A 25,292-nucleotide genomic window follows, 5' to 3' on the forward strand; every position below is an offset into this window, starting at 1 on the left:
CATGGAATACACAATGAATCAGTGGGTCAGTGAAAACACCAGATACAGAAATAACGAGGAGCCGTTGAAACTAGATTTAATATTTACAACAGAACCTGAAGTTGTGGATAAAATCCAATACAAGACACCATTGGAAAGAGTGACCATATACTCATTGAGACTGAACTAAAGGAAGAAATATGCATGGAGAGAAATGAAAAGCATAGGAAAGGAAGATTGATGTACAACAAAATGGACTTTACAAAACTAAAGAAATTCTTCCAGAATGTAAACTGGGAAAATTTTTATATGGAAGACAAAAAAGTGGAAGAGAAATAGATGGAGGACTTCCTGATTGGTAGAAAGATGAGAGTAGTGCTCAGAGAAAAGTATTCAGGTTGGAAAGAGGTGATTAGTGGAGTACTGCAAGGATCTGTATTGGCTCCAATAATGTTTGCTATTTAGGTGAATGACATGGATGATGTGAAATGTTACGCGAGCTTCTTTGCAGATGACACCAAACTGTTAAGGAAAGTAAAATCTGAAAAGGATTGCGAATCACTGCAGGAAGACCTGAACAAGGTATGGAACTGGAGCAAGAAATGGGAAGTGGACTTCAATATTAACAAGTGTAGCATAATGAATTTTGGAAAAAGCAAAAATAGAATATCAGGACAATATAAAATTGGAACCAAGGAGGTAAAGGTGAGATCTAAAAAATATTTGGGTGTAATTATCTCAAATGACTTGTCCTATGATAAACAAATAAACAAAATTGTCGGAGAATCCTACAACTTGCTAAGATCAATAAAAGTGGCATTTACATATTTGGACGAAGAAATAATTTAAAAAATACTGGTCACACTGATAAGGCCTAGACTAGAATATGCGGTGACATTGTGGTCACCCAGTACCAAAAAAGAATATAAAGAAAATAAAAAAAGAATCCAGAGAGCAACCACAAAAATAGCACCTGGACTTGCAAACTTGTCATATGAGGAGAGATTGGCTAAACTGGAGTTACCGACTCTGGAGCAAAGAAGAGAGGTGACCTCGTGACCATCTACAGAATCATGAAAGGCACAGAAATACTCGAGAGAACTTGTTAAACTGGGACAAAAGAGGCACAAGAGGACATGGAAAAAAATAAATAAATAAAAAATAAACATAGCTATAGAAGAGATCTGAAGAAAAACATTTTTCCACATAGTTGTAGACACTTGGAACAAACTGGACAACGAAATAGTGTACGCAAAAACCATTCATGAGTTTAAGAGCACACTAGACACTGAGAGATACAAAGGCTGGACACCACGAGCATAGCTCCCCTTCCCACAAAATACAACTAGGTAAATATATATATATATATATATATATATATATATATATATACATATATATATATATATACATTTTAACCACAATGCACTTTCATTCTAAGTCATCAACATCGGGAGACCCAATGGAGGCCGACATGAAGAAATTGAAATACTGTACTGCCAAGGACTCAAACCCAGTGATCACATGACAAGTGCTGTAGTGACTTACCAATTATGCTATCAAGAGAGATACAAGTTGAGCACAACTTTTCTTATATATTTGTATGTTCGAGTTACATACACATACATAAAATTTTGCGTTCAGCCCATCTCCACTATGATAGTACAATTGGAAGAATACGAACGTGGGAAAGTATTTGTACAACACTGAATGGGTCCCAGTGATTAGAGATACATTTTAACAACCATAATGCACTTTAATTCTAAGCCATCAACATCGGGAGACCCAATGGAGGCCGACATGAAGAAATTGAAATGCGATACTGCCAAGGACTCGAACCCGGTGATCGCATGACGAGTGCTGTAGTGACTTACCAATTACGCTATCAAGAGATATATAAGTTGAGGGCAACTTTTCTTATACATTTGTATTTGTATACTCGAGTTACATACACATACATGAAATTTTGCGTTCAACCCATCTCCACTATGATAGTACAATTGGAAGTATACGAACGCGGGAAAGTATTTGTACAAACACTGAATGGGTCCCAGTGATTAGAGTTACATTTTAACAACCACAAAGCACTTTAATTCTAAGCCATCAACATCGGGAGACTCAATGGAGGCCGACATGAAGAAATTGAAATGCGGTACTGCCAAGGACTCGAACCCAGCGATCGCATGACGAGTGCTGTAGTGACTTATCAATTATGAAACCAAGAGATATATAAGTTGAGCGCAACTTTTCTTATATATTTGTATGTTCGAGTTACATACACATACATGAAATTTTGCGTTCAACCCATCTGCACTATGATAGTACAATTGGAAGTATATGAACGTGTGAAAGTATTTGTACAATATTGAATGGGTCTCAGTGATTAGATACATTTTAACAACCACAATGCACTTTAATTCTAAGCCATCAACATCGGGAGACCCAATGGAGGCCGACATGAAGAAATTGAAATGCGGTACTGCCAAGAACTCGAACCCGGCGATCGCATGAAGAGTGCTGTAGTGACTTACCAATTACGCTATCAAGAGAGATACAAGTTGAGCGCAACTCTTCTTATATATTTGTATTTGTATACTCGAGTTACATACACATACATGAAATTTTGCGTTCAGCCCATCTCCACTATGATAGCACAGTTGGAAGAATACGAACACGGGAAAGTATTTGTACAACACCGAGTGGGTCCCAGTGGTTAGTTACATTTTAACAACCACAAAGCACTTTAATTCTAAGCCATCAACATCGGGAGACCCAATGGAGGCCGACATGAAGAAATTGAAATGCAGTACTGCCAAGGACTCGAACCCAGCGATCGCATGACGAGTGCTGTAGTGACTTACCAATTATGCTATCAACAGAGATATAAGTTGAGCGCAACTTTTCTTACATATTTGTATGCTCGAGTTACATACGCATACATGAAATTTTGCGTTTAACCCATCTCCACTATGATAGTACAATTGGAAGTATACGAATGCGGGAAAGTATTTGTACATCACTGAATGGGTCCCAGTGATTAGAGATACATTTTAACAACCACAATGCACTTTAATTCTAAGCCATCAACATCAAGAGACTCAATGGAGGCCGACATACAGAAATTGAAATGCGGTACTGCCAAGGACTCGAACCCGGCGATCGCATGACGAGTGCTGTAGTGACTTACCAATTACACTATCAAGAGAGATACAAGTTGAGCGCAACTTTTCTTTATAAGTGCATTGTGGTTGTTAAAATGTATCTCTAATCAATGGGACCCATTCAGTGTTGTACACACACACACACACACACACACACACACACATATATATATATGCATATAAATATATACAGTATATATATACAGTATATATATATATATATATATATATATACACATATATATGTATATGTATATATATACATATGTATACATATATGTATATATATATACATATATATATTTATATAATTATATAATTATATATATATATATATATATATACACATATATGTATATTATATAAATATACATATATATATATATATATGCATATATAATATACTGTATATATACATATATGTATATTATATAAATATATATGCATATATAATATATTATATATATACATGTATATATATATATATATATATATATATATTATATACAGTATGTATATACGAGGCATGTCTTTTAAGTAAGAACTGTTTTGAAATTCCACCGTTGTGGCGCTGCGGTTGGCACTTGGCACATGCGTGTTGTGTACCGCTATCTCTTGGCTAGCCACAGCCACCATTACAGAATCATCTGTGTTTAAATTTGTTTATGAGTATTTGAAATGCCTCCTCCGATTGAGAATGTCGCCGACTATGAAATACGTGCTGTGATTTGTTTTCTTACTGCTAAAGGCGTGAAAGCGGCTGAAATTCATCATCAGATCAGTGAAGTGTATGGAGAACACATTACGAGTGATGGGATGCTGTGGAAATAGGTTAGCTTTTAAAGATGTCTGTACAAATGTGTATGATGAGGAATGAAGTGGACAACCTTCAATCATTACTGACGATTTGGTGCAGAAAGTTGATGAAAAAGTGAAAGAAAACAGACGCATTACGACTTCGTTGTTATCTGATCAGTTTCCTGAAGTGTCAAGAAGCATGGTTTATGAAATTGTGACAGAACATTTAAACTATCGAAAGTAAGGGAATCATTTTGCTTCATGACAATGCCCGTCTACACGCACCCAATAAAACTCAATATGTGATCAGATCATTTGGCTGAGAACAACTTGATCACCCTCCACACAGCCCCAATCTAGCACCCAGTAACTACATCTTCCTACATTTGAAGAAGCATTTGGGTGGTCAGCGCCACAATGACGATGTCAAAACGCCGTTTTGCAGTGTTTCTCTAATCAAGCAGCAGATTTGTACGAGGATGGAATTCAAAAGCCGGTTGTATGATATGATAAATACCTTAATATCTGTGGAAATAATGTTGAAAAGTAGATTACAGTACAGGCTTCCATATAAAAATAAAATTGTTACTAAAAGTCTACTTAAGATTTATTTCAAAACAGTTCTTAAAAAAATGCCTCGTGTATGTATATATATATATATATATATATATTATATATATATATATATATATATATATACTTATATATAGACACACGCATTTACATATATACGTATATCCATACATATACACATATATTTATATATATATATATATATATATACATATATATATAAATACATATACTTGGCCTGCGGCGCTTGCTCGCTTCGCTCGCATATATGCGGCGGGGGCCCCCACAGCATCGGCCGGGGCCCCCAGAGGATCAGCGGGGGGCCCCAGAGGAGGCGCGGGGCCACCAGAGGAGCCGCAGGGGCCCCCACAGGAGCCACGGGGGCCCCAAGGGGACCATGGGGGCCCTAAGGGAGCCATCCCATGAATTCATGGCCTGTTGTTACAAATTATACATTTCGATATAATGTAGTCTATGCTTCTTCGCCGTTTCGTCTCTTGGCATCGTAACGGTAGTCGATATTGTATAGTCACCACCGAGGTCATTTCAGAATCATTTTGAAAGAGAAATGCATCTATAATTCCTGTGATCAGACTTTGCACCGTTTTTAACGAACTTTTTATATCCCGAGAAGTAATGCCGCATGAACGCCTCTCAATCCTCATCGTCTATATATATATATTAAAAAAAAAAAAAAAAAAAAAACAAAAAATCACAACTGTCTCTAAATGTCCTCGGTCACGGTGGTATTTTGGTAACGCTCCTTGACGTCACGGCAACGGGGACAACTGATTGGCCGAGTGGTGACGTCACTGCAACGGAGACGACTGATTGGTCGAGTGGTGACGTCACGGCAACGCCTCTCAATCCTCATCGTTCTCGGCCAATCAGTCGTCTGCCTTGCCGTGACGTCACCACTCTCGCCCATCAATCGTCTCCGTTGCTGTGACGTCACCACTTTCGGCCAATCAGTTGTCCCCGTTGCCGTGACGTCACGCCAGCCACGGCTTCGCCGTGGGTGCTAGGCCTTGTGGGGGTGTCGCCTTTTGGTAATGGGTTCGCCCACCAAAGGCAAAAAATCGGTTGATTTCTGTTTTATTGGGTCTATATTTTTGTGTGTTATTAGACACACACACACACACACACACACACACACATATATATATATATATATACAAATATATACATGTATATATATACAAATATATACATAAATATATACATATATATACACATATATACATACACACACACACACATATATATATATATATATATATATATACATACACACACACACACTTCAACGAACGGACGGCTTGGAAGACGTTCTGAAGAAAATTGAAGATTGTGGACCCCAACGCAAAGAGAAGTGCCTATTGTAATTACAGGGTGGGGGGGAAATTGCTCGTGGGGTAGTGGGAAAGTAAGGAAAGACGAGAAGGGGAGGGATTGCTGGGGAAATGGAAGGAAATGAGGAAGTAGAGGACTTCGCCCAAGCAGACCGCCGAAAAGTAAACAAACGACCACAAGCCCAGCTGGAAGACGACGAAATGTCTAATAAAAATGTAAAGATTAGAAGTATAGATAGGAGCAATACAGTAGAAAGTGATGAGAATATTTTCAAGGGATTTAAAGAGGGTGGGGGGGACACAAACCCCCCCCCCCGACTGACAAGACTAGAGGAGAAGGTTGATAAGGTGATCGAGGACTTGGAGCGTAGGTTAGGTAATGTTAACACCATTTTACAGAGGGTTGAAAGATTGGAAGAACTAGAGAAGGCGAATAAAAACTTAACTGATGAAATAGAAGACCTAAAAAGACAGTTAAGAGATGTAAAGGTGGAGAATGAGGAATTGAAGAAGAATAGTAAAGAAAACAGAGAGGCAATAGCTAAAGAAGCTAAGAATTGGAAAGCAACCCAAGAAGGAAATAAGGTTTCATTCACTGACATAGTCAAACAGCAATTAAAAGAACATACTGAAGACTCAGTTATTAAAGTGATGAGACAAAAGGAGAATATAGTAAGAGATTTAGCAGACAAGAAGAAATGTATAATTATATTAGGAATGGAAGAGAAACACAACCCAGATAGAACCACAAGAATCAAAGAGGAAAATGAAAAAGTAAGCCAATTACTAGAGTCAGTTCAGGAAGATGAACCAGAAATTATGAAACAAATCGAAGAGAAATTTAGACTCGGAAAGTATAGCACAGATAAGACCAGACCAATTAAGATTAAATTCAAGTCACAAACAACGGCAGAGAATATCTTATCCAAAACAGGGAAACTAGCAACAAGTGAACAATATAAAAAGGTATGGATAAAAAGGGAAATGAATAAAGAGGAAAGAGAGGAAGAAAAGCAGAAAAGACTGGAAGCTAAGGCAAAAAACGAGAACAGAACGGAGTCAGAGAAAGAGAGATTCTATTGGAGAGTAGTGAACATGAAACTAAGGAAGTTCGACATACAAAAGAAAAACATAAGGGAAACAGAGAGCACAATGGAAGTGGCAGAAAACTAAGAGTGTCTTACACAAATATAGATGGATTAATAACAGGATTGAATGAGCTGAATGATTATTTGAAGGAAAAAGAACCGGACATAATGGGAATTGTAGAAACAAAATTAAAAGGCCCACTACCACCCAACAGTGTAGGACATGATGCATACAATTATTGGATTAGAAACAGAGAGAAAAAGCAAGGGGGTGGAGTTATGTTCCTGACTAAGAAGGATATAAACGTGAAAAGTGTCATATATGGAAAGAATACAGTAGAGATGATTATGATAGAAGTGGAAGACAGAGATAAGAAGAGCAGAAAATTTGTGATAAATTATGTGCCTCCAAAAACAGCCTCATGGGAGGAGAGTGAACATAAAAGTATGTTAAAGGACACAAAGACAACATTAAAAAAAATAATGGAAGATGAAGAATAGTTATGATGGGCGACTTTAATTGCAAAGAAATCTGCTGGGAAGAAATGACAGTAAAGGGTGGAGACGACTCATGGGGAAACGCTCTACTTGAGATGATTATTGACCACACAATGACACAATGGATACAGGAGAACACTAGGTATAGAAATGAAGAAGAACCATCGAGACTAGACTTATTAATTACATCTGAACCTAGAATAGTGGACAAGATTGAATATAAAACACCAATAGGTAAAAGTGACCACATATTGATTGAACTGGAACTTATTGAAGAAAAATATATGAAAAGAAATGAACAATATAGAAAAGGAAGAATGATGTATGAAAAAACAAACTTTGATAAAATAAGAGAATTCTTTCAACAAGAAAACTGGGAAGAAATATACAAAGAAGAAACATCAGTGGAAGAGAAATGGAATATTTTGACAAGAATTTACAAAAAAGGAGTGGAAAAGTATGTCCCAAGACAAAAACAAGAAAAAGAATATGTAAAATGCTGGTACAACAAAAGTTGTAGGAGTTAAAAGACAAAAGAGACAAAGCCTGGACCAGATGGAAAAAATACAGAAGACCTGAAAAATGGAAAATATATACCGGTTATAGAAATTAATATGTACAAACGTGCAGAGAGGAAAAGAGAAAATATGAAAAAGACGTCATAGAAAAATGTAAAGATCAACCAAAACTATTCTACAGATTTGTAAACAATAAACTGAAAAACAAACAGGACTTGGAGAAATTAAGACAAGGGGGAGTTGAATACACTGAGGAAATGGAAATGGCGGAAATTATGAACAAACATTTTAAATCAGTGTTTACAAGGGAGAACATACAACCTGAAGAGATTGAATGGAAAGAGAAAGTCCCCCCTATAGAAGAAATAGAAGTATCAAAGAATGAAATATTGATACACTTGAGTAATCTTGATGTCAGAAAATCGCATGGACCAGATGAAATAGCAAACTGGATTCTGAAAGAATGCAGGAATGAACTGGCAGACAAAATACATAGCATAATAAGCAGTTCCTTGAAAGAAGGAAAAGTTCCAGAAGATTGGAAAAAAGCAAATATAGTACCTATATATAAAGGAGGATATAAAGAAGAACCTACCAACTATAGACCAGTCTCTCTAACAAGTACAGTAGCAAAAATTTGTGAAAGAATTATCAAAAGTAGATGGGTAAAATACTTGGAAAAAAACAACGTACTAAATCCAAGGCAATTTGGATTCAGACAAGGACGATCATGCGTCACCAATTTAATATGTTTCTATTCAAGGCTAATAGATATAATACAAGAAAGAGATGGATGGGCTGATTGTGCATTTCTAGACCTAAAAAAAGCTTTTGACAAAGTACCACATAAGAAGTTGCTTAAGAAATTAGAATCTGAAGGAGGAATACAAGGTAAATTGCTAAATTGGATGGAAGACTTTTTGCAAGAAAGAAAAATGATAGTGATAAGAAACCAGCACTCAAAATGGAATGAAGTAATAAGCGGTGTCCCGCAGGGAACAGTCCTGGCCCCAATAATGTTTGCTATATATATTAATGATATGGATGAAGGAATTGAAAGCTATATGAGCTTCTTTGCAGATGATGCAAAACTACTGAAAAGAGTGAAAACTGAAGAAGATTGTGAATCACTACAGAGAGATCTAAATAAAGTACAGGAATGGAGTAGGAAGTGGGAGATGGAGTTCAATACAAAAAAGTGTAGTATAATGGAATTTGGAAAAAGCAAAAACAGAATAACAGGATCATATAATTTGGGAGAAGAAGGAATAAAAAAAGTAGAAAATGAGAAGGACCTGGGAGTCATTGTTATGAATAATATGTCACCTGAGAAACATATAAATAAGATTTTGGGAGAAACTTATAATTTAACAAGAACAATCAAAGTGGCATTTACATACCTGGATGAAGAAATGGTGAGGAAAATCCTAATCACCCTGATAAGACCAAGATTGGAATATGCAGCAACGATATGGTCACCAAGTACAAAAAAATGTATAAAAAAACTTGAAAGAATACAAAGAGCAATTACAAAATTGGCACCAACACTCTCAAAACTATCATATGAAGAGAGACTAGAAAAACTTGAACTACAGACACTAGAGCAAAGAAGAGAGAGAGGAGATTTGATAGCTATTTACAGAATCATGAAAGGCATAGAAATTACTGATAGAGAGAATCTGATAAAATGGGATGACAGAAATACAAGAGGACACAGAAAGAAAATAAAAAAAGACAGCTATAGAAGAGATTTTAAAAAGAACAGCTTTCCTCACAGAGTAATAGACAGTTGGAACAAGTTAGATGAGAAAGTGGTGTGTGCAAAAACAATACATGAATTTAAAAATAGTTTAGATAAAATGAGATATGAAGACGTGACCCCACGAGCATAGCTCCCCTTCCCGTAAAATACAACTAGGTACAACTAGGTAAATACATATATATATATATATATATATATATATATATATGTATATATATACATACATACGTGTATATATATATATACACATATATATATACATATATATACATATATATACACATATATATATACATACATATACATATATATACACATATATATATACATATATACACATATATATATTACATATATATACACATATATATATTACATATATATATAATATATATATATATATATATATATATACACAATGGAAATAAGTGTACATGCTTTTTGTGTTATCCTCGGCAATTTGCATTTATTATTCCGAACTGTGTGTTCTTGTCATTATTTGCACTTCAGGTACATTGATTCATTGCCAAATAAAGTTTATCTATCTATATATAGATATATGAATATATGCATAAATATATATACATATATATATAAACAAATATATATAACTATATATACATATATATGTATATACAGGCGCTCCTCAACTTACGATTTAGTTACGTTCCGAACGGCCGAACGTAATGTGAAAATGAACTAAGTTATTACTGTACGTTCCAGTAATGTATGACCATTCATACTGTACTATACATCCATAAATTCTATTACCGTATCTTATAAAACACCGCTAAATCATTAATTATACACACAACATTGTAAAATAATAACATTAATTTCAAATAAATTAATTTCAAGCAACATAAATTGAGATGGAGGAGGAGGAGGCAAGGCACGTTCAGTCTGTCGTTTGTGCCATGTAAACAATGGACGCAGCGTCATGCGTAAGTATTGTTTGAACTACGGAGAGCGCGCTAAACTAAAAAATTCACTCAATTTTTTTTTTTTTTTTTTACATTTTTTTTTTTTTTAGTCAGTTCAAACGTATAATCGAAAAAACGTAAAACGAATGAACGTAAGTAGAGGAGCGTCTGTATATATACATATATAAAAACACACACACACATATATATATATATATATATATATACTTGTTCAGCTAATTTTTATGGCCGTCACCTTTAGGACTCGAACCTACCGCTCTGATGCCAATAGGCTCCTGAGACACTGCCTTAGACCGTTAGCCACTGATGGTAAAACTCTTTGAACTTGGAACGCTACTGGTTCCCAAGATTAGGAAAGATCACTGCTGCGACATATATTCCTTTTTCACCAGAGAGCCAACCACACTTGTAGCAGGGGGAAGGACCGGAATGAATCACTTTCACATTTTCACCATTGTAATCATATGAGAAATTCGCTAGTGAACAGTGACATCAATCAGATAGTTTTTATGGCCTTCGCGTATTGGACTCGAACTTACCACTCTGACGCCAAGAGGCTCCTAAAACAGTGCTTTAGACCGCTCAGCCACTGATGGTAAAACTCCCTGAGCTCGGAATGCTACTGGTTCCCGAGATTAGGAAAGATCGCTACTGCGACCCCTATTCCTTTTTCACCAGAGATCCAACCACACTCGTAGCACGGGGTAAGGACGGGACAAATCACTTTCACGTTTTCACCATTGTAATCACATGAGAAATTCACTAGTGAACATCGACATCAATCAGATCATTTTAATGACCGTCGCGTATAAGACTCGAACCTACAGATATGACACCAAGAGGCTCCTGAGACAGTGCCTTAGACTGCTCATCCTCTAATGGTAAAACTCTCTGAACTTGGAATGGTACTGGTTCCCAAGATTAGGAAAGATCACTGCTGTGAACTGTATTCCATTATCACTAGAGAGCCAACCAAACTCGTAGCAGGGGGAAGGACCGGAACTAATCACTTTCAGGCTTTCACCATTTTAATCATATGAGAAATTCGCTAGTGAACAGGATATTAATTAGATAATTTCTATGATCGTCACGCATAGGACTCGAACCTACCGCTCTGACGCCAAGAGGCTCCTGAGACAGTGCCTAAGACCGTTCAGCCACTGATGGTAAAACTCTCTTTACTCAGAATGCTACTGGTTCCTAAGATTAGGAAAGATCAATGCTGTGACCCATATTCCATTACCACTAGAGAGCCAACCACACTCGTAGCAGGGGGTAAAGACCGGAACGAAGCACTTTCAGGCTTTCACCATTTTAATCATATGAGAAATTCGCTAGTGAACAGTGACATCAATTAGATAATTTTTATGGTCGTCACGTATAAGACTCAAACCTACCGCTCTGACGCCAAGAGGCTCCTGAGACAGTGCCTAAGACCGCTCAGCCACTGATGGTAAAACTCTCTGAACTCGGAACGCTACTAGTTTCCAAGATTAGGAAAGATCACTGCTGCCACCCGTATTCCTTTTTCACCAGAGAGCCAACCACACTTGTAGCAGGGGGAAGGACCAGAACGAATAATTTTCACACTTTTGCCATTGTAATCATACGACAAATTTGCTAGTGAACAGCGACATCAATCAGATAATTGTCATGGCTGTCGCGTATAGGACTCAAGCCTGCCGCTCTGATGCCAAGAGGCTCCTGAGACAGTGCCTAAGACCACTCAGCCACTGATGGTAAAACTCTCTGAACTCAGAACACTACTGGTTCCTGAGATTAGGAAAGATCAGTGCTGCGACCTGTATTCCTTTTTCACAAGAGAGCCAACCACACTCATAGCAGTGATCTTTCCTAATCTTGGGAACCACTAACATTCTGAGTTCAGAGAGTTTTACCATCAGTGGCTGAGTGGTCTAAGGCACTGTCTCAGGAGCCTCTTGGTTTCAGAGTGGTAGGTTGGAGTCCTATATGTGATGGCCATAAAAACTATCTGATTGATGTCACTGTTCACTAGCAAATTTTTCAAATGATTACAATGGCGAAAGCATAAAAGTGATTCGTTCTGGTCCACCCCCTGCTATGACTGTATATAAAATGATGGATAACCTCATCCCTTACTCAAACTATAAAATGGCTCCTGGATTCATGTTGTATTTCATTTGTATATCCATATATAGATTTAGACACAAGATTGATACTTTTGTCTAAACTAACATTGTGTACACTGTACTCTTCTTTATTGTAACAAAAGAAATCGTGTAGTCTTTTTAAAGATGAGGTTTATCTTTACCAAGAAATGATCACTAGGTATTGGACTGATTTCATGAGGATCTTCTTCAAATATAAATAAAAACAAATAAATAAATGAATAAATCAATTAACCTATTTATCAACCAAGAGACATTCATTCATAAGAGTACTATTTCAATTTCAAATGGTTTCAATAGAATTAGTACCTAAATATAATTTTCAAATCTACTTTCTAAACTTCTATTAGCAAGAAAGAATTAAAGGTTAGCAGCATTCAAAACACGATGGTATGAGTAACTAAGATAATCACTTCAACCCCACAAACACACAACCAGAGGAAATACTAAATCAAGGAAAGCAAGCACAACCACCCTCACTCTTAAGAAGAAATGCAAGATAAACAAGTCAAGTAGAAAATGAAGGAAGACTATGGAAGGTAGTTTACGTACCATAACCCTGACCCTGCAGGAAGAGACGGAAGGCTTCCACAACCTTCCCTGGCTGCTCATCTATTACAAGGCCACAGTCCTGGATCTGTTTTGTAAAGGAAAGCAAATGAATTAATATATATACAAATAAATGAATTAAAAAAGAAATAAGAAAATTTTATATATATATATATATATATATATCTATATGTATATACATAGATATATGTGTATATATACATATATATATGTATATACACACACATATATATATATATATATATATATACATACATATGTGTATATATATACACACACACACACACATTATATATATATATATATATATATATATATATATACATATATATATATATATATATATATATATACATATTTGTAAATATATATGTATATATTATATGTAAATATATATGTATATATATGTATATATATATGTATATACATATATATATATACATATATATATATATATACGTACATATGTATACATATATACATATATACATATATATGCATTCATATATACATATATATGTATACATATATACATATATCTGTATACATATATACATATATCTGTATACATATATATATATATATATATATATATATATATATATATATATATATATATACAGCCAGTCCTCGCTTAACAATGATCTCGTTTAGCGACGACTCGGAGTTACGACGGCTTCTTAAGAAAAAGAAAAAGAAATCTTTTACTGCATTCGAATCTTCGCGCCTACCGAAACACATGCGATCGCTACTCGTCAGTTGTAACCGTTACATGCTGCTAGCGTGTATTTACCTAGTTGTATTTTGCGGGAAGGGGAGCTATGCTCGTGGTGTCCCGCCTTTGTATCTCGCAGTGTCTAGTTTGCTTTTAAACTCATGAATGGTTTTTGCGCATACTACTTCATTATCCAGTTTGTTCCAAGTATCTATACTTAAATTTGCTCCTATTTTTTTTTAGTGATTTCTAGTTAACAGTATACAACTTTATCCCTTCATGATGACTGGAAAACGAAAGAATACAAATTCTCCTTCTGGATCCGGTCCTAAGAAGCAGAGGAAAGCCATCGACTTAGATATACAGTGTGTGGTAGCTTACCCCCGCACGAGTGTTAGGCGTAGCATGCATGCATACGTATGTACGATGCATGCAGCCCAATGACGTGTGTGTGGTATAATAATATGGCTATGTCGCATAGCCAGTGGCAGTGTAATGTGCAGAGTGATACAGTGTGTGGTATTTCACCGCCGTGCGAACGTCAGGAGCAGTAAGCATGCATGCACAGTACACGTGCATGCTCACAGCACACTTAGCGTGAGTGCACCTCTACACGGCCAGACGTTGCCATAGCAACCCAGTGCTGCCCGCACCTCTGGACACAGCGTTGCTAAAGTGACTCGGACGCGTAGCGAGCGCATAGCGCACCGCACACGCACAATGTACCTAATTAGGTAGCGGCAACGTCGCTTCGTATGCTTAGGCCACTTTCACACGAGCGTTTCTGTGCACGCGTCGAACGGACGCACAGAAACGCATCAGCTATTTGTACACGCGTTCGCGTTTCACTGACCAGCAGGTCCCTGCCGCTGGCCTGCGGTGAGCGCTCCCGCCCGAACCTTCTTTCGAAGGATCCCATAGTGCAGGCCTCTTTTCTACTTCGGAAATCAACTCCTCAGTGTTGTGGTATGCCATCCTGCTACTCGTCTGAAAATGTTCTTTATTAATTAATATTAGTAGGCTACGTGATGTATGCATGCATGTATATCAACTGTGCTCAAATATCTATGCATATTTCCTATAAATCATGACTGTTATATCATACTCGAATGAACTACACACCAGAACGGGATGTGTAACTTACATCACCCAGCTGGAAGCGATGACTGATATGGCAGCGGGACCTGCGTGCGCGCGTTCTAGAACGTTCGGGTGAAAGCTCTCATTGCCACTAGTATCCAGCAAGGACAAGTGCGTAGGGAAAAATGGATGTGTTCTTGCTGACACTGCGTTTGCGCTGCGTTGCACGTCCGCAAACCGCGTCGTGTGAAAGGTCCCATTGAACTCCATTGAAAGTTAAAACGCGGCGCACCCGAACGCGCGTACGGAAACGCTCGTGTGAAAGCGGCCTTAGCTGTATAATCTTACTGCATAGAAGCGACGCCCAGTTAGTTCTTTCATTGCACTTGTAGGCACATGACGTGCCCATGTATATTAGACGTTAAACCTAATAAATAATTGATGTGGTCCCCTCGAGTATCCCTGCACCTACAATCACAGTAAGATGGACAGTAAGTAAACAAACATACAAAATGTATTAATATACATTCCCTGAATAAAATAACCTAGCATGTAGCACTTTGTCACTTTGCCTACTTCCGAATCTTTGTTTATATGCTCATACATGTATGTCTCTCAATGGTCCTCGTTTAGCGACGAAATCGCTTAACGACGGGGTCTTCTGAACGATACTCCGTTGTTAAACGAGGAATGGCTGTATATATATATATACATTTTAACAACCAAAATGCACTTTAATTCTAAGCCATCAACATCAGGAGACCCAATGGAGGCCACAACCAGAAATTGAAATGTGGTACTGCCGAGTCCTCGACAGTACCACATTTCAATTTCTGGTTGTGGCCTCCATTGGGTCTCCCAATGTTGATGGCTTAGAATTAAAGTGCATTGTGGTTGTTAACCCCTTCACTCCGGGCCAAAATCTCGTGGGCAGCATTAGCTGCCAGACATGAAATAGTGAAACAGCGTGAAGGAAATAAAGAATACACAGAAGATGTAGAAATGGCTGAAGTAATGACCAGACACTTTAAGTCTGTATTTACAGTTAAAAGCTCACACATGTGGGATGATGGTCACCAAGAAGGATCCCCCAAAATGAAAGAAATAACAGTGACAAAGAAAGAAATAAGGGACCAAATAAAGAAACTTGATGTCAGAAAGTCACATGGGCCAGACTGAATAGTGAACTAGATATTAAAAGAATGCATAGATGAAGTCACAGTTGAAAGCTCACAAATGTGGGATGATGGTCACCAAGAAAGATCCCCCAAAATGAAGGAAATAACGGTGACACAGAAAGAAATAAGGGACCAAATATAGAAACTCAATGTCAGAAAGTCACATGGGCCAGACAGAATAGTGAACTGGATATTAATAGAATGCATAGATGAAGTCACAGATAAAATACACAAGATAATTGACTTCTCACTCAGAGAAGGAAAAGTGCCACGAGACTGGAAAAATGCAAATATTGTACCAATATATAAGGGAGGAGATAAAGAAAATCCAATGACCAGTATCCCTTACAAGCACAATTGCAAAAATATGCGAAAGAGTTATAAAAAATATATGGGCTAAACACTTGGAAGAGAACAAAATACTAAAACCCAACCAATTTGGATTTAGAAGTGGAAGATCATGTACTGCAAACTTAATATGCTTTTACTCAAGATTGGTAGATATAATACAAGAAAGAGATGGCTGGGCAGACTGTGGCTTCCTGGACTTACAAAAGGCTTTTGACAAAGTACCACATAAAAAGCTAAGAAAATTTTAAACAATACGTGGAATACAGGGAAAATTATTGGAATGGATGAAAGACTTCTTGAACTGAAGAAAAATTAGAGTGGTACTTAGAGAAAAGAACTCAAATTGGATAAACATGATAAGTGGAGTCCCCCAAGGCTCTGTGTTGGCTCCAATAATGTTTCCTGTTTATATAAATGACATGAATGAAGGAATCGAACATTATATAAACTTCTTTGCAGATGATGTGAAGCTATTGAAGAGAGTAAGTAAAGAAGAAGATTGGAAATCTTTTCAAGAAGACCTGGACAAAGTCTGGAAATGGAGTAAAAAGAATGAAGTGAATTTCAACATTAAGAAATGTAGTATAATGGAATTTGGAAAAAGTAAAAATAGAAGATCCGGTCAATACAAAATTGGAGCAAAGGAAGTTACAAAAGTAAACTCAGAAATTGACCTAGGAGTAATTATCTCAAATGACATGTCACCAGACAAACATGTAAACAAAATAGTTGGATAAACCTACTATTGAACAAGATCAATGAAAGTGGCCTTTGACTACATGGACGAGGAAATGGTGAAGAAAATCGTAAATACACTGATAAGACCAAAACTAGAATATGCAGTGTCACTATGGACACCCACTACAATAAAAAACAAAGAAACAAGAAAGAATTCAAAGAACATTGACAAAGATGGCACCAACACTTAGCAAGTTGACTTATGAACAAAGATTGGACAAACTAAACTTACTAACTCTGAGCAAAGAGGAGAAAGAGGCAATTTGATAACCACCTACAGAATTATGAAAGGGATGGAAATCCTTGATAGGGATGATCTACTTAAATGGGACAGAAGAAGCACAAGAGGACATGAGAAGAACCTTAAGAAGGACAGTTACAGAAGAGATTTGAAAAAGAACAGCTTTCCACACAGAGTAATAGATACATGGAATAAATTGAAAGAAAAAACAGTGAGTGCTAAAACTATACATGATTTTAAGAAAGAACTGGATGCAGAAAGATACAACTGCAGGTCACTACGAGCATAGCTCTTCACACACAAACTGAAAGAGGAAACGGTGAGTGCTAAAACTATACATGACTTTAAAGAAAAACTGGATGTGGAAAGATAAAACAGCAGGTCACTACAGGCATAGCTCTCCTCCCGCAAAATACAACTAGGTAAATACACACATGGATGACATGGATGAATAAATGACATGGATGAAGGTGTGGAATGTTACATGAGCTTCTTTGCAGATGATGCGAAACTACTAAAGAGAGTAAATATATAGGAAGATTGTAAATCACTACAAAAAGACCTGGATAAAGTCTGGGAATGGAGTCAAAATGTGAAGTGAATTTCAACATCAAGAAATGTAGTATAATGGAATTTGGAAAATGTAAAAATAGAATATCGGGTCAATATAAAATTGGTACAAGGGAAGTAAAAGAATTCAACTCAAAATGGGTCCTAGGAGTAACTATCAGCAATGACATGGCACCAGACAAACATATCAACAAAATAGTTGGATAAACTTTCAATTTACTAAGATCAATGAAAGTGGCCTTTGACTACCTGGATGAAGAAATGGTAAAGAAAATATTAGTTACATTGATAAGACCAAGACTGGAGTATGATGCAACACTATGGGCACTCAGTACTAAAAAGAACATAAAGAAATCAGAAAGAATTGAAGGAGTAACAACAAAGATGGCACCAACACTCTCCAAATTGACATATGAACAAAGATTGGACAAACTGGAACTACCAACGCCGGAACAAAGAAGAGAGAGAGATCTACTATCCATCTACAGAATTATGAAAGGGATGGAAGTCCTTGATAGAGATGATTTATTGAAGTGGGATAAAAGAAAAACAAGAGGACATAATTTTTTTTTTTTTTTTTTTAAAGAATAGTTACAGAAGAGATCTGAAAAAGAATAGCTTCCCACACAGAGTGGTAGATATGTGGAACAAATTGAATGAGGAAACAGTGAATGCAAAACCTATACAAGAATTAAAGATCAAACTGGATGTTGAAAGATACAAAAGCAGGTCACTACAAACATAGCCCTCTTCCCATAAAAATACAACTAGGTAAAATACAACCAGGTAAATACACACATACACAAGTGTTGTTACTTTCTTTTATACTACAATTAGGTTAATACAATTAAACAACACAAAAACCAGGAAAATATAAATATCAGTAACTAATCAAAGGGTGGTGGATGGAAGTGGAATTTACCTAGTTGTATTTTGTGGGAAGGGGAGCTACACTCGTGGTGTCCAGCCTTTGTATCTCGCAGTGTCTAGTTTCCTTTTAAACTCATGAATGGTTTTTGCGCACACTATTTACTTGTCCAGTTTGTTCCAAGTGTCTACCACTCTATGTGGAAAACTGTTTTTCTTCAGATCTCTTCTGTAGCTATGTCTTTTTATTTTCTTTCCATGTCCTCTTGTGCTTCTCCTGTCCCAGTTTAACAAGTCACCTCTCTCTCTTCTTTGCTCCAGTCAGTAAATCTAGTTTAGCCAATCTCTCCTCATATGACAAGTTTGCGAGTACAGGTGCCATTTTTGTTGCTGCTTTCTGGATTCTTTCTATTTTCTTTCTATTTTTTTTTATACTGGGTGACCACAATGTCGCCTAGGCCCTTATCAGTGTGACCAATATTTTTTTAATCATTTCTTCGTCCAAATATGAATGGGTGAGAGTGGGTGCATGCCTTGACTGGCTATCTCCCTTATAAGGGGGAAGAAATCATTGGTATATAGTTAGATAATAACTAATCAATCATTGCTATTGAGTTTCACTAAGTAGAAAATCTGCAGCCCCACTGTGGCAGGCAGTATTTCTCAGAACCTCCAACACATCTCTCCGGGAAGAAAATTTGGATTGTTGTCTGTGTTGTATTAGTGTGGGACTGTTTCTATTTCACTGGCTGAAAGTTGTAGGGATAGGAAAGCAGTCACCAAATTTCAGCTCTCCATATGTGAAAAAATCTAAGAAATACAGCTGAAGTTGTCTAAGAGAGATCTTGGGCTCAGTCTGGAACCTGAGTGCAGCCCCTCAAGGCTACATCTCCTGATGAAGGTGAGGGGCTGATGGGTTTTGAAAATGGGCAGTTTTGCTTTCCATCTTCCAGGGCCACCACATTGAAGTACCCATCATTGGTCCTTCAGCAACTAAAATAGTCCTCAGCCTAGCTAATAGATCATATGATGAAACACCAGAAAAGCTGGACCTGTTCACTAAGAGGAAGAAAGGAAAAGAGTTGAGATGATTGCTCTCTTGAGAACTATGAAAGGAGAGGACAAAATTGGCAGTTTCTTAGTATGGGATGGAAGAACACCATAAAACCATGAAAAGAACCTACATACATACATATACCAACAGCTTTTTTTTCCTTTACAAGGAAGGTAACCAAAGTCAAGGGCATAAAATCCACTCCCACCCATTCCATCCCCACATACTCCACTCCCATTCACCACCCTCCCTTCCTCTTATCTTGGCTCCTCCTGGGTGATGGGTCATCCCTGCATCTAGCCCACTGCCCTGGATCAGAAGCAATATAGTATGACACATTTAATTGGTGACTCCCCCTTCTCTGTCCCCTCAAGAAGAAAATGAGATGGGGAGAAATCCCTTCAGGGTGTATCAAAATATCATTCACACATACTCCCTCATCCCCCCATCCCCCACCACTTCCTTCCATACATCACAGCATCATCCATACACACACAGTGCAGTGACTGAGTGCATATCTAGCGGTTTTGTTGTCGAACAAGAAGGAAACTAGTTGTTATTGTACGGGATGGGCAAGCTGTGCTTCTCGGGTGACCGGTAAAAGAAATCCAGTTCTTGAAATAAGTATAGTTTTGGCAAAATGGAGAAAGAAAAAGATATAAGCATAGTGGAAAGTCCAAGAGGTGTCATCCCCAAAAGAACTTGTTTGATAGATACTCCAAGGAAAAACCAAAGGTAGGAAAATAAGTTTTTCAGGGTTTCAAAGAAACCCAGGTGAAAGAGGTAAAAGCTTAGATATAGAGAAATTAGATATAGTAATGCATTAAGAAATCCCAAAGTAAATGACTTAATGGAAGAAATCATAGATTTAGAACTGGATTACCAAGCTGTGCTTAGGGAATTGATTACTTTGCGTAAGAGTAATGAGCAAAAAAGAATTAAGTGATCTAAAGAGCGAAATTGAAATCCTCAAAAGAGAAAATGAAAGAATGAAGAATGAGGACAAAAATACAAATGAAGAACTGAAAAAGGAGGTTAAAGAGCAATTACAAGTAGTGACCAGAAAGGTGGAAGCGTCAATCAAAGAAACAGACCTCATTGAAATAAAAAATCAATGTAAACAAGAACAGGAAAATAAAAAAATATCTGTTAGAGAAATAGTACAAAAGCAGATGGAGGAAAATACAAAAGAAACAGTTATGAAAGTAATTAAAGAAATGGAAAATTGGGTGACACAGTTGACAAAGGTAAGTGCATTGTGGTCCATGGTATTCAAGAAAAACATGATATGTATAGATACCAGAGAGAAAAGAGGAGAGGGAAATAGCTGAGAAAATTTGGAAAGAAATACAGGATGAAGGGCAAAATTTTGATAAAGAAATCCACGAAATCCACAGGATAGGCAAATATTCAAAAGATAAACAACATAGACCTCTGAAAATAAAACTTAGAACTCAAATGATAGCCGAAGAGGTATTATCGAAAGCGGTTGAATTGGCAAACAGCAAGAAATTCAAACATATATGGATAAAAAAGGAAATGAGTGATGAGGAAAAAGAGAAAGACAAAGCTCTCAGAATTGAAGCCAATGATAGAAATGAGAAAAGAAAAAAGACAGAAAAAAAAACTGTTTTTTTGAAGAGTGCTGGACTTGAGACTGAAAAAATGGTACATAAAAAAATGGAAACTTAAACCAAAACAGAAAAGAAAATATGAAACTAAAAGTGGCATACACAAATATAGATGTCATAATCTCTGGAATCAATTAACTAAAGGACTATCTATAGAAAAACCTGACATTATGGGAATTGTAGAGACAAAACTGAAAGGACCTCTATGAACAAGCATAGTGGGACAAGGTCTATACAACCACTGGGTGAAAAATAGAACAGGCAAGCAGGGAGGAGGTGTCATGATATTGACCAAAAAGGGTCTAAATGTGACAAAGATTAATGAAGGCCAAGGAAATGTAGAATTAATTATGATCGAAATTGTAAACAAAAAGATGAAAAGCAGAAAATTTGTAGCAGTGTATGTACCACCAAAAACACAGGTTTGGTCAGATAGTGAACATTCTAAATTACTGGAAGACATAATGAATGTGCTAAACAAGTTACTGAAAGAGGGTGGTAACATAGTAATCATGGGCAATTTTAATGCAAAGGATATAATCTGGGAAGAAATTATAGTAAAAGGGGGAGAAGAACTTTGGAGCAACATTCTACTGGATATGACCATTGAATACACCTTAACACAATGGGTTAAGGAAAATACTAGATATAGAAACAATGTGGAACCATCGAAACTAGACTTAATATTAGCTTCTGAACCAGATATTGTGAACAAAATGGAGAACAAAATGGAGTATAAAACACCAATTGGAAAGAGTGACCATATACTAATAGAGTTTGAATTAAAAGAACAGAACAATGTAGATAGGAATGATAAACAGAGAGAAGGAAGATTAATGTACAACAAAATGGATTTCATAAAACTAAGAAAAAAATTCCAAAACACAAACTGGGATAAATTCTCTAAAGAGGAAACAAAGATGGAAGACAAATGGAACACATCCAAATAAAGTACAAGGAAGGAATTGACAAATATGTACCAAAAAAGAAACAAAAAGAGATTTATATAAAGTACTGGTATAACAAAAGGTGTAGTGAGGCTAGAGACAGAAGAGACAAAGCCTGGAAAAAATGGAAAAAAGAAAGAAGAAAAAAAAACAAAAAAAAAACATCCAAATGGCAAACATATATAAAACTTAGGAATGAATACATGAATATACGCAGGAAAGAAAAAAGAAATTATGAAAAAGATATTATAGACAAATGTAAGGATCAACCCAAACTCTTTTACAGATATATAAATGAAAAACTAAAAGATAAACATGAAATAGTAAAAATGCTTGAGATAAAGAATATGTAGATGACACAGAAATGGCAGAAGTTATGATTAGACATTTCAGGTCTGTTTTTATAATTGAGACCTCACAATTTTGGGAAGATGGACAAGAAAGATCACCCAAAATGAAAGAAATAAAGGTAATACAAAAAGAAATAAGAGACCAAATAAAAAACCTAGATGTCAGGAAATTGCATGGACCGGATGGAATTGCAAATTGGATACTGAAAGAGTGTATGGATGAACTGACACACAAATTATACAAGATAATAGACTTCTCACTCAAAGAAGGAAAGGTACAAGACTGGAAAGATGCAAACATAGTACCAATATATAAAGGAGGAAATAAAGATCATACAAACTTCAGACCAGCATCCCTTACAAGCACAGTAGCAAAAATATGCTAAAAAGTCATCAGAAACAAATGGACCAAACACTTGGAAGAAAATAAAATAGTAAACCCTAAACAATTTGGCTTTAGAAGTAGAAGATCATGTACCACAAACTTAATTTGATTTTACCCGAGATTAATGGAGATAATACAAGAAAGAGATGGCTGGGCAGATTGTGCCTTCTTGGACTTGCAGAAGGCATTTGACAAAGTACCACATAAAAAATTAACAAGAAAAATTGAAATAATAGGAGGAATACATGGTAAGCTACTGGAATGGATGAAGGATTTCTTAATCGGGAGAAAAATGAGATTGGTACTTAGAGACAAAAACTCGAACTGGGAAGATGTGAAAAGTGGCATCCTGCAAGGCTCTGTATTGGCTTCTTTAATGTTTGCCATATATATAAATGATATGGATGAGGGAGTAAATTGTTACATGAAATTCTTTGCTGACGATGCCAAATTACTCAAGTGAGTAAGAACAGAAGAAGACTACAGATCGCTACAAGAAGACCTAGACAAAATATGGGAATGGAGTCAGAGATGTGAGATGAACTTCAACATTAAGAAATGTAGCATAATGGAATTTGGAAAAAGCAAATATAGAATATTGGGTCAATATAAAATTGGAAACAAGGAAGTCAAAGAGGTCGATTCAGAAATGGACCTGGGAGTGATCATCTCAAGTGACTTGACACCTGATAAACATGTCAATAAATTATTTGGAGAAACTTTTAACTTAAGATAAATGAAAATGGCCTTCGACTACATGGATGAGAAAATGGTTAAAAAAATAATGGATACACTAATAAGACCTAAATTAGAATATGCTGCAACACTATGGGCACCTAGAATAAAGAAGAACATAAGAAAATTAGAAAGAATCCAAAGAGCAGCAACAAAAATGGCACCTACACTATCAAATCTGACATACAAACAAAGATTGGAGAAATTACATCTATCAACACTGGAACAGAGAAGAGAAAGAGGAGATTTGTTGACCATTTACAGAATTATGAAAGAGATGGAAATTCTCGATAGAGACGACTTATTAAAATGGGACGAAAGAGAAACAAGAGACCTGAAAAAGAATAGCTTCCCACAGAGTGATTGATGTCTGGAACAAACTAAACAGAGAAACAGTGAGTGCCAAAACTATACAGGTAAACATCGACTTACGATGGCATTAGGTTTCGATAGAGCCATCGTAAGACGATCTCATCGTAAGTCGATCCCCACTCTGTTCCGTGGTCACTGTACCTAGCCTACCTGTATATTAACCACCAGAGATACTGAATATAGCCTATTAAACATGTACAGTAGTTTATTTAATTATTTTTATCCTTTTTACCATATTCAAACACTATAATATGTATTTTCAGTACGGACTTAAATCTCGCGGGCAGCAGCCAATGCCAGCCGTACAACGTGACGTAATAATACTCGCATCATAAAATATAGTCACCGCTTATATCGATCGTTCTCTCTTTCACCCGCGAATTTTGAAAACCACAGAGAATGGGATTCAGGGCACATTTGAGAGAATGTAAAAACACAGGGGCGACTACAATAAATATAATCAAGACGCCGATATGGCAGCGTCGCGAATCCACTTGCTCCTCATGACGCCTACGTGTGCGGCACCGTATGGAAGGGGTTAAATTATCATATCGTCGTCGTCGTCGTCGTCATCGTAAAGTCGAACAATCGTAAGTCGCGGCCATCGTAAGTCGACGTTTACCTGTACAAGATTTTAAGAATAAACTGGATGCGGAGAGATACAAAAATGGGTCACTACGAGCAT

General features: G+C 36.6%; 1 protein-coding gene across 6 annotated transcripts in view; it reads right to left on the reverse strand.

Annotated features, from left to right (window-relative positions):
* Positions 1-25,292, reverse strand: part of MESK2 (misexpression suppressor of KSR 2) — a 745,500-nt gene that overhangs the window by 4,290 nt on the left and 715,918 nt on the right. For all 6 annotated transcript variants that reach the window (XM_076184260.1, XM_076184256.1, XM_076184257.1 and 3 more), the window contains one exon: positions 13,376-13,460. In XM_076184260.1, coding sequence (XP_076040375.1) covers positions 13,376-13,460 — 85 coding nt within the window. The remainder of the gene's footprint in view (positions 1-13,375; positions 13,461-25,292) is intronic.

The sequence above is a fragment of the Oratosquilla oratoria genome, chromosome 4 (genome assembly GCF_046742065.1).
Source record: "Oratosquilla oratoria isolate Oo_2021 chromosome 4, ASM4674206v1, whole genome shotgun sequence".
In the NCBI taxonomy this organism is placed as follows: Eukaryota; Metazoa; Arthropoda; class Malacostraca; order Stomatopoda; family Squillidae; genus Oratosquilla; species Oratosquilla oratoria.